We start from the raw sequence: 11,819 nt of genomic DNA on the forward strand, positions 1-11,819 counted from the left end.
TTTCAACTAGTTCATTTCGTCTTTATTTTCAAACATCATGGCATACATGGCATATACAGTAATGGATTTGGCATGCCGCCGTCTTTCAATACGATTAACAATCAATTATCTTATGGTACTAGGCAAAAAAAAGATACATATATGTAGGTATATAGGGGAATATCATAGTAAAATATCGGGTTCGTCATTAAGTATAATCAAAGGTTAGAGTACAAGCATACAGAATACACTTTACAGATACGTACTTGTTTATGGATTGGGCCTAACGTCTGCCTAGCCTACGCTTACTAACTATGGACCAATCGAGCGACTAATCGAGACCTATGCCTAAGCCTAAGAACTAAGTATTTTCGAAGTGGTAAATGCAATGTCTAAACCAGAGCCCACGGATCGCGGGATCACGGGGCCAACATTGATGTTCATCCTATACGTACATGTTCTGCGGGGCTCGGCGCCAATGAAACCAACGAAGCTCTTGAAGAACCCCAGGAATCTATGGGCCCAACATCCCCGATTGAGACGAACAATCAAAAAAAAATCACAAAAAATATAGCCTTAGCCTATGAAGATCCCTCCGCTGCCCATCGTCTAGTCGGAGAACTTTTCCTTGAGCTCGCGGCGCAGGATCTTTCCGGTGGGATTCTTGGGCACCTCGTCCACGAAGATCACGCCGCCCTCGAGCTTCTTGTAGTGGGCCACCCGCTCGGCCACGTAGGCGGAGATCTCCTCGGCGCTGGCCTTCTCGCCCTGGCGCAGCACCACAATGGCGCGCGGAGCCTCGCCGTTGAGCTCGTGGGGAATACCGAAGACGGCCGCCTCCAGGATCTTGGGGTGATCGCGCAGCACTGCCTCCAGCTCGGCCGGCGGCACCTGGAAGCCCTTCACCTTGATCAGCTCCTTCATGCGGTCCGTGATGTAGAAGAGCCCGTCCTCGTCGTAGAAGGCCACATCGCCGCTGCGCAGCCAGTTGCCCGGATAGAAGGTGACCTTGTTGGCCTCCTCGTTGTTCAGGTAGCCGGCCATCACCTGGGGTCCCCGGACGCACAGTTCGCCGGTGGTGCGCGGGCCCACGCCCTTGGCATCGACGCCGTCCAGGGGCACGATCTTGGCCTCCGTGCTGGCCGGCAGCACTCCGGTGGAGGCGTAGACCTTGTTGCCATCGGGCGTCAGGAGGGCCACGGGCGAGGCCTCGGTCATGCCGTACCCCTGCTTGAAGGAGGTGTTCGGGAATCTGTAAAAGTAGCATATTATTAGCTGAGGTTGTCCAGAAATATTTAATCGCCAACTCACTTGTGCAGGAAGCGCTCCACATCGTGCTGGCCAATGGGAGCTGCTCCGCTCATCACCACCTTCAAATGGGGCGCCGTCTCCTGCGTCATCTTGGGGTGGTTGATCATGAACAGGGCTGGGGAAACGAATATGCCAATTAATAGATTTAAATACTGGGTGTCAGTAGTAGATAGTAATTGGTAGATGTGCTAGTAAACAGCACCTAAAACCAGTATGACTCCGGCCTTCCCTAAATAGAATATCAAGCACAATAATCTTATATTTTAATCCAGTTTATATACTTAGATGAATTTTTAACTACTTTGTTTTGTTGATTAAAACCCGTTCTATACTACTTAGCTTACCTACACTTGCAATTTGTTAATCTGATAGCATACAGTGATAATTATTTTAACCAGCTATGCAAAACGAAAAGTAGACTGTTCGTTTTAAAATAAATCACAAATTAATTGATGGAAACCATTTATTTAGCACTTGCTAAAAATATATATGGAATTTTGTTTTAGTTTTTGACAAAAATAGAATAAATATATACGGGTTTTTAAAATATCAAATCATTCATTTTTAGCTCGGAAGGACTTTAAAGGGCTGAACAGTTTCTTTAAGAAATTTCAAATATTCCTAGGAACTTTTTCCCCTAACTCCCAATATTATTTTATACCTAATCCAACCCCTCACTACAAACTCATTACCAACTCACCAATGGGGGGCACCAGGTTGAGGATGCTGCCCTTGTACTTGTCCAGCGACCGCATGAAGTCGTCCGGCTTGAAGGCGGGCATGGTGGCCAGCCGGCAGCCCTGGCCGAGCTTGGAGAGCATCACGACGGTCAGGCCGTAGATGTGGAAGAAGGGCAGGACGCCGGGCAGCGTCTCCTGGGAGCCCAGGAGGTCCAGGGGCAGCGAGGCCTGCACCTGCTCGCAGTTGCTGGTGATGTTGTTGTGCGAGAGCATGACGCCCTTGGGCAGGCCGGTGGTGCCGGAGGAGAAGGGCAGGAAGACCATGTCGTCGGCGGTGGCCTCCTTGGGCGCCACCAGGTCCTCGTAGCGCACGTTCTGGGTGCTCGTCAGCTCGCTAAAGTCGATGGCTCCCTCGGGCAGCGCCTCCTCTGCACTCGTCCGCACCACAGCGATCGGTATCTGGCGGCCCACCAGTTTGCTGGCCTGGCTCAGGGTCGCGAATCCGGACACCGTTCCCACCAGGAACTTGGCCCCGCTGAAGGTCAGCTGCCTGGCGATCTCGTCTGCAATCGAAATGTGACTATTAGTGACGATCTTTCGACTTTGGAACCCCTAAATACAGATGTCAGCGCCCAAAGACCCCCAGATAAGGAGCCTTTGACGCACTCAAGAGCCCCCAATAAACACACTGGCACAGCGGTGGTCACGCAAATAGCTAATTGTTTGCCCAATTAACCGCTTAACTCTTATTTGCCCTAAACTTTTATGAAGGGTTTACGGGGGGTAATCGTAACGTATATATGTAGGTGTTATGGCTTGGGTTATTAAAAATTTTAATGTGTTATTTGTAGAAATTACTAGACAGGTTATATTTTCCCAAGGTTATATTTTCTGAAACATTTAATCCTCATTCAACTGACATTTTTTAAATAATACTACTACTACAAAACTATTGTAGGTAGCTCTCTTCCCTTACAATCACAACACAAATCTGTTTTCTTTTGTTCCTATTCTTTTGAAATATTTCTTTAGTTATAAATCATTTTACCCCATTGTCTGCTATATAATAAAAAAACAAAGTGCTATCCCACCGAACACCGCTGTACAGTGAGTATACATGTTATCACCGGCTTTTTGGCTAACCAAAAAACAGGGGACTTTTCTTTCTTACCCGGCGTGTAGACGGGATTCACTGTGGTCACCGTGAGGCCCGCCTCGATGGCGCCCAGGGTGGCGATGGGATACTCGGGGATATTCGGCAGACAGATGGCCATAACATCGGGTTTGTGCAGCTGGAACTTGGTCTGCAGACGAACGGCGAAGGCGGCACTGGCATCGCGCATCTGGGCGAAAGTGTACTGGCGATCGGTAATCACACAAACCTGAAAGAGAAAATATTAATTAATAATATTTCAATATTATGTTCCCCCTTTCCCCAATAATATTTGCCATAAAATCCCATGTAGATCAACCAAATCTGCAGATAACGACAAATCAAAATCAAAATCAAGCAAAGCCTGGGAAAACCCAAATGGTGCCACACAAATCTTATCTGAAGAACGTTTCGAGTGGAATCATATGTCCGAGTGGAATATTTATAGGGAGAAAGATCCCAAAACTACAATGTAGAACAGGTGTTATGGTGAAATTAACTAGAGCAATTATGCCAGTAATGCCCCCCGCTGATATGGGGCTAAATCGCTTACCACCCAATTAAAGACCTTCCCAGGAGCCCCATAAAAATTCCAAAAGCGATAAGATAATCCATTCAAATGACAATGGCAGCCTAATCAGCGAATGGAAAATCGGCTGTTTTATTTATCGGTCTCAACAGATTGAAAGTCATGTCTTTGGGATTTAGCTAAGGTCAGTTCGTTGGAAAATCAGGGATATTACTTAAATGATATAAAATGAGTTCTCAACTGATCTTATTTTGTGTTTCCCCCACAGGCCCTTTCACTGGCCTTGACTTCTCGCCACTCTGACCTCGTAACCGGTCTCCAGGGCTAAGGTGAAGGTCGTCGGATTCGCAAACGTCAGCTTAATGGGTGGGCGGTTAACGAGCAACGAAAGGGGGAGGTGGTTGGTGGCTGATTGGGGGATTGTTCGCCTAAATTTGCGCAGTCGGAAATCGCATTCGGTTAAAAATAAGCATTATAAATAGCAGCAGCAGCAGCAGCAGCAGCAGAGCCGCCAACAAGTTGCTCAAATTGAAGAAAACAACCCACAAACGAGGCAAACACACAGCCGCACATCATAATGAATAAATAAGCGAGTAAAAAATAAGAGAATCATTTCGTGCATTTGCCATATATTCCCCCTTGGGGTCCATCGAAAACCGCTTCGCTTGGCTTCAGTCGGTTGGCCGGTCCAAAGTTCAGTGGGGCAAAGTACAAAGTCTGCAAAGTCTAAACGAGTCGGGCCCCAAAGCAGCCCCCTCTGCTCCTCTCTTTCTGTCTGTGCCGCTCTATCTCTCTCTTGTCACCTACTCTGCGCTGCGTTTGTTGACTTTTCAGCCGCGAAGAACGGCCAGCTAGTCTTGTTGATTTCGAACAAAAAGTAGCTAAATAAATAGCCGAAAATATCTCACATTTTGGGTAGACATTTGGGAGAGTTAAGTACTTTCAATTGCGAATTATTAAGATCTGAAGGCATATACAATTTTAATCCAAAATATAAGAAACCACCAGTTGAACAAGTTTTTGAAAACATTTTCTTCCAAAATTTATAAACATAAATGTAAAAAACCTTATAAAAGAAGTAAAATATAAATAAATAAAAATTATACTGGTTTAAAAATATTTGCGAAAATATATCGTATCAATAAATCTTTAAAAAAACCTACCCCGCATGACCATTAAAAACCCAACTGATCATCACAGGAGGGCAATTAAGAGCGCCGAGAGAATAGATCGTGCCAAAATGCCGGAGGAGGCTGGACCTCGATCGACTGCTGACGTCGGCCCACGAAAAAACCAACAAAAATCAAAACAAACCCATCAAAATTATCAACCCAAAAAAAACGAAAATATAAAAATAAGTTCGAGGCAATTAAAAGCGCATTATACGGGCATATCAAGGAATTCGGGGGTTCATTTGGGTGCGACAAACACTTGAGCGAACCTCATATAAAATGGAAATTGATTAAAATTGACTGATTGCAACCATGAGTCATTCGTATGAGTGCATTTCTGAAGAAACAGTCTAATTTATTTTGAAATATTTACAACCTAAGAATCTTCAACTAGTTCCAAGAAATCCCGATATTATTCGGAACGTAAACAATTACTAATAAGTTCTGATTTTGAGCAAATATCACGTAGATAACTCTGCAGTTATGAGTCAAATAATAGCAATAATGCAATTTGTTTACTCCACAGAACTGCAAATATTTGTAAAGTCTGAAACAATGGAAGATCAGATTTGCGAAGAATGTGAAATATAATGATGACACGACGAAATCCCTATCTTATCTGCTGGAAACCCTTGGGAATAAGGGTATCTTCTAAGCACAAATATTTACAAGACCCTAGGCAAAAGGGTCTCTAAAGGGGCGGCTTAGGAATATTAGGGGGCGTGGCACCGAGTGGAAACAAAAGGCGATCTTTGTACTTTTAATTGCATTTAATTCAACAATTGCCTTGGTTCTCCGGTTACGCCTCTGCCCGACCATGTGGGCGATTACTACTCGGTTATATCAGACCGCTATATCAACCTCTCCTACATTGCACCAATGATGGCAATAAATTTCAATGAAAACGGTTTGCACTTTGATTTGCACAGGCACTTTGTATACACACATATATGCAGCTTCTAGCTAGACGAAAAGTGAAAAGTGTAAACAATTGGCGAAGGTCACTTCATCAGGGGAATGATTTATATGATATATGGGGGTTATGCAAGTGGGCGGATAACATTACATCGGTTACTCTTTATTCTCCCTTGACAATCAGTCGACGCGATTCATTTAATCGTGAGATTTGCTTATCTCAAATCCCCGGCAATTTGCCTCGACCACTTGACTGGCTTCCAGTGAGCCATGGATGAAGAACCGGAACGGGAATCGCATTTGGAATCGGAATAAAAATCGAAATAGTGAGTTCTCTCGTATCGGTAGTATATATAGTATAACCCCCGCTGTTTACTACATTTCACTTTCGCTCTTATCACAGAACCGACCTGCCGAGTGCGCTTATCGGCACAACCCGTCATTAGCGATGTCCGATAAGGGGACGGAGGGGCCTTAATGACCCAAATACCATATTTGCCATAGACTATACCTAGACCCTCTCTATCGGACTGATAGCGCTGGCTGTGGCGATGATAATGGGACCGTGGAACTGGTAATACTATTGGACCGCGGGGGGGATTTGTGCGATGGAGGATACCAAGATACGGAATACATGGGAATACAGAGCTCTACACACATCACCATTGCAAAAATGCTCGAGGCAGACGCAAATCAGACTGTCGAATGCCAGTGCCCGTATAAATATATCGCTTTATATATAGACGTAGGTTCAGGTTCAATAAACCGCCATAAACAAATAAAGAATTTCTGAGCGGCGCCTACGACAACGATTGCAACGATTTCGATTGCGTGAATTTATGATGTGATTGGGTTTACGGTTTACGATTTACGGGGCTTTAATTGTGCTCGGGCTTACGTTTACGTTTGCGTTTATGTTGGGCTCATTCAAATAGTAAATTCGATTTTAATTGCCGATCGGAGATGAGGTGTTTCAATGGGTTCCGGAATTATGGATTGTTGTTAGATTTTAGATAGTTGGGGTAGGATGATGGGCTTTCAGGAACCTGGGTTCTTTTTAGAAATATTTTACTTATTAGGATTTTAAGATTATTTATATTATTTTGTAGAATTAATTGAGAGGTTTTTTAAAGGCCACTTTCCTACAAAACTAAACTCTATACATAGCTTGTATTATTTTTCAAGAGTTACGAATTAACCAGAAATCATGGATTCATAGCCCTTGAAATTATAAGAACTTCAGCTTTACCCTGACATTTCAAAGATAAAGAAGTGTTGTGATTTATAGATTTAACAGCTTATTTTCAGGAAGGACTAGGAACCACCTGAGGGAATGTTTCCAAACACCGATAGCTGATAACCGATAACTGATCACTGATCACTAATCACTTTTTCTGTGCCACTTACCGCGGCTGTGCGTCGCTCCCACTTCTTGAAGTCGCGCCACACGTACTCGTGCAAAGGGACGTTGGGAATGGTGACGGGGTCAAAGGGCGAGGTCTTGTAGTAGCCGTCCTCGGCGCTGTAGTGCAGGAACTTATCGGTCTCGCTGACGCCCTGCGTCCGCTCCCGCTGCGCGCTGGCGGTACTGGTGGTCCGCTCGCGCCGGTTGGTCGAAATGGAGCGCGTGGCCGCGCTGCTCAAGGCGGTGGCGCTGCGCAGGCGCAGCAACTGAGCGGCTGGATTCATGGCGTTTCACTTGCTTTTCGTTTCAGTGTAGAAAAGATTTTGGGGGCTGGGATATGGATGCTTGTATTTGAGGTCCGGAATTCACTGCTGCTGCTGCTGCCACACGTCTGCTGCTGTCGGGTGCTGAGACACGACTGGCGACGCCGCGCGGCGCTGGGAAAAAGTAATGCCGCCGCGCTACTCACCAACCCACCAACACCAACAAAAACAACGACGCACGATCGCGTTGGCGGTGCGCCGTATTGCTGTCCCGCTCTTAGGTACACTGGAAATAAATATACAAAATATACAATTTAGTTTAAGTTATGTTGTTATAATTATAAAATGAATAATTATAAAATATAGTGAAGAATTCAAGAAAAAAACGTCACCTTTTTTATTAATATTATTTTAAAACATTAAAACATTTTATAATAATATTTTTTATTTATTTATTTATTTTATTTTTTTTTGTCATATAGAACCATTTTACCATTTCGATATGAACGCATACCAGAGTTTTTGTTCAGTGTGTATGCTGCAGTGCCGTTGCTGTTGTTGTCCTTCTTCGGAATGCACTCTCTCAATCTCCCGCTCTCCCTCTCCGAAGACAGTGGCCAGCAACTGTAAATTGTAAAGTGAAACGATCTGTCAATAATGCAATGCTACTTAAAACTGATCCAAAATTGCTGGAAAAAAAAAACACAAAACAAAAAATAATAGGTAAACACCGTGTTAGTCACTTGATATATAAGAAAACAGGCCCTTTAAGTTGTCACGTTGTTGAACCCTTCGAGAAACTAGAGATACGACCATATAATTACACCTCCAGTTGTTATTATTGACACTTGAATATTTCGAGTGGAAGAGGTGGCCTCTCGAAGCAACTCGGCTTGTTTCCAGTGCACCACTTTAAGTAACTCCCGTGAACAGTGGCTGCCAAGTGCTAGACCTGCATTCCCACGTACTTAACCCCCCATCCCCCTGGAAACCCCCTTTCCCGCCCCTGGCTTATCGTTATCGCGATGCAATGGCTTCTTGATGTCTACGCATGACTTGCAGGCCTTTCCCGCGCTGCTTATCACCCCAATTATTAAGTGTGGTATGGCTAACAGCCGATGGTAATAATATTGTGAACCTTGATCACTGACTCAAGACATGCTAATCCCCTTGGAACACCTGTAGCGGGTGGGGGTGTAAGTAATCTGACTAAATTCTTGAAAGGGGGCTTTTTTCTAGTTTCGAGGTGATCCATAAAGAACGAAACCGTTTTGACTCATTTAACATGATTCTTAAGTTCATAATGCGGAACTTTTCAATATATTATTTCTATTATTTATGACCAGTTGAGTACTTTTTCAGATTTCTGATAAAACGTAACGGAGTTTTATTTTATACGATTACAAATGTTGTATATATGATTCAGAAATATTCGTCATATTGCTTCAACTAAAACCTTTAACATACTTTCGGTAGAAAAGTACCTGACCGATAAGCACGAATCAGAAAAATTGACTTGCTAAAATTGCGGGAGATCCCTTATACAATATATCCACCCCAGTAGAATTTTGTTTATTTTTTTTTTAAGATATTAATGTGAAACTTGGTAGGATGTTGTCTTATACCATAGCACAGCATCATGTGAAGTTTGGTTAAAGTAGAACAGCTGCCATAGGCCTAAATGACCTTTAAAGGTATTTGCAAAATCACTGGAAATCATTTTTAGATCTTTTGACTTCCAGTGACGAGTGCATTCACCTTTGTCAAGTGTTTGAATGGGAAACTCAACACTCTTGGCCGCAGGTTTCACCAGCTGGGGGAAATTCTGCGTTTGAAATGGACACCGTGTAAGACAGCAACAAAATCCCCACAATCTATGTGTGTAACACGAGCAACAAACAAATCCCCCCGCAGCAGTAGGAAACATCAACAACAATTAGAGAGCAACGTAAGCGGGGCTCAAGGCCAAAAATAGGCCCTCCCTCTCCCACTCGCACATTCTGATAGTTCTGATTCTTTCCCACTCCGCCTTAATTTGCATGCTCCTCTCTCCACCTCTCTCCTCCTCTCTACCTCTCTCTTACATCGATCGCGTTATTGCATTTGCATTGAGAGAAAAGAAAAAAAAACAGAGCGTTACAGTGGGCCTGATATCCAGTTTTATATAGTATACCATATAGTTGGGGATTATGGATATCGTATACGTGTTATTCAACAGCCGAATGCATTTCAAACTTATCTTGAGTAAACTCACATATAATGTGCTTATTTTATTCGCATAACAAATCAAACAACATTTAAAATGCACCACACACATTGTGTGTCTCTCTCTCTCGCTCTGGCTCTCCCACGTCCACAGCAGAGTTCAAGACTATAGCACCACACTTAATTTACTACAAACTATTACTATAAAGGATATAAAAAAATTAGTTTTAAAATATGTACATCTTTCTATTATTTTATAACCGAAAGACTAAATTTTGTCAAGTGATTTTCAGTCTTGGTGGAAAAAACTCTCTCTTCAAGGCGTTTCTGTAGGAACTCAGAATAATCAACAGGTCTTCAGGGCACATGGATAAACTTTATGATACCCATATGCTAAATGTGCGGAGACGCCTGTGCGAAGCATGCCAAATTTGTGCGTTTTGTGCGAAAACAAGTCGTCGTACTTTCTTGGGGCTGTTTCGTGTTGAACTTTGTACCCTGGCTCAAAGTGGTTCGAGGCCCCCTCCCCTTCCCCTTCCCCACCCACCTTCTGCCTTCTAAAAAGCGGGACCAAAACAAACTCCAAAATGTTTATCCAAGCAAACCAGTTTTTCTCGACTTCATTAACGTTGTTGCATCTGAGTTTTTTTGGTTTTTTATTCCCATTTTTGTATTTTTTTATTTGCTGCAGCTCCAACTTGTTTATGGTTGTTATTTTCGAGCTGTATTATGGGGGGATTTAGATTTCTCGGGTGTAGGGTTCAACTTTTTCGGATGCTTTATCAGTTTTTATTGGGGGGATTTGCCACAGGTTTCGGTTTTTAGGTTTTTAGTTTCAGCTTCCGTCGCTCACTGTCACTCACTCACACACCTGCACTCTAATTTGGTAATCTGCTGTGCTCAGCGTTCGTTGGAGAACTGCCACCAACTTGATGCTCTGCCCAAAAAGTGAGGGGGGGGGGGGTGAAAGGGGGTATCTGCCCCATAGTGGTTGCTTTCGCTCTCTCCTCACAAGAGCGAAATGGAAGAGAGCACATTGGCGGGGGTGGCATTGCCACTCAGTGCTGGCATTCTGGCACATTTCTCACTATTTTCCAGGTATGTATATAGTATAATTATAATGATAAAACTTTAAAAATCTTAAGACAGACTACTATTATTTTGACCGCAGCTGTATCTCTTTCTCTTGAAGAAAATCATAATCCCTATCCTAATCCTGTAGGATTCGTAATATAAAGAGTGGCACTTTTCAATGCTTTGACTTTTTAACAAACCAAAAGCCCTTTCGCCTGTAATAACCCTCCAAAGCTCTAAAAGTCATTTTGATTAACTTGCGGGAATGTGTTTAAATCCTAATTCGACCTACTATAATTTTAAATACATGTATAAAAGCCTCGCTAAACTTAAAAAGGTTGCGAAAATTGGGTAAACTGTGATCAGGAAAGCTCGAGACGTGAAAGCTGTACAATATAATTAAAGCCAAAATGTCGAATGTAGATTATTATATTTAGTAAATGTACATCTGCGCCACCTGCTGGTAAATAACCCTTACATGTTGGTATTACTAACTCCATATGGCGCTTTGAAGTCATCGAAATTTGGAAAGGTTTTTAATATTGGCCTTTTACGACGGTATCGATAGTACCCGCTTATTTAAAAATTGTTGTATATACGAAATGGTTTTTTGTTTTGTATTAGAAATTCTCGAATTCCATTTACTTAAGATTAGATTTTGAATTGCAATCTACCACATTACCAACGTCGAACAGGTCTATTATCCCTTAAAAATGTACAAGTAAATGAGGTACAATTTTGAACATAGTTAATCTGAATATAAGTTTCAAGACTTTAAACCTGTTTTAAAGTGAGCTGGGAAATATGAATTTTATTCCGCAAGACTGGAAGTAATTGAAGAATAAGAAATTCTCATTTTTCATACCACAACTTAAAACACTTTAAATTTTTTTGAGTTTTGAATTTCCTAGTGAGTATTTTGAAATCGATACCGGCAGCGCGCCTGTACCGTTAGGCCTACGCCATATATCGATACTATCGCGAGTGCCGCCACCTGGCGGGTGACTAAATTTAAACAGGGCTGTTGCAAGCAATCGATGTTTAAAAGAAGGAAAAGGACCTGTGTAATCGGTGGGGCCATCGATGTTTTTCCAGCTCTAGTCGCGCGCAACTCACTCGTAGTCGACTTTTAG

The 11,819-nt window shown here is 42.9% G+C and overlaps 1 protein-coding gene across 1 annotated transcript; it reads right to left on the reverse strand.

Annotated features, from left to right (window-relative positions):
• On the reverse strand, positions 1 to 8,031 carry pdgy (pudgy). Its single transcript, XM_017160739.2, has 6 exons — positions 7,922 to 8,031; positions 7,147 to 7,693; positions 3,142 to 3,352; positions 1,991 to 2,533; positions 1,291 to 1,405; positions 1 to 1,231 (listed from the first exon to the last, which is right to left on the reverse strand). Exons 2-6 carry the CDS (start codon positions 7,426 to 7,428, stop codon positions 589 to 591), a joined length of 1,794 nt encoding a protein of 597 aa, XP_017016228.2. The 5' UTR covers positions 7,429 to 7,693; positions 7,922 to 8,031; the 3' UTR covers positions 1 to 588.
• Positions 8,032 to 11,819: the final 3,788 nt, after the last annotated feature.

The sequence above is a fragment of the Drosophila takahashii genome, chromosome X, assembly GCF_030179915.1.
Source record: "Drosophila takahashii strain IR98-3 E-12201 chromosome X, DtakHiC1v2, whole genome shotgun sequence".
Taxonomy (NCBI): Eukaryota; Metazoa; Arthropoda; class Insecta; order Diptera; family Drosophilidae; genus Drosophila; species Drosophila takahashii.

Excerpts from the sequence above, each read along its gene's own strand:
- pdgy (XM_017160739.2), bottom strand. The coding sequence starts at position 7,428 with ATGAATCCAGCCGCTCAGTTGCTGCGCCTGCGCAGCGCCACCGCCTTG. Across the intron at positions 1,406-1,990 it reads CAACCTGGTGCCCCCCATTG|CCCTGTTCATGATCAACCAC; the intron begins GTGAGTTGGTAA and ends TCGTTTCCCCAG. Across the intron at positions 1,232-1,290 it reads GTGGAGCGCTTCCTGCACAA|ATTCCCGAACACCTCCTTCA; the intron begins GTGAGTTGGCGA and ends CTACTTTTACAG.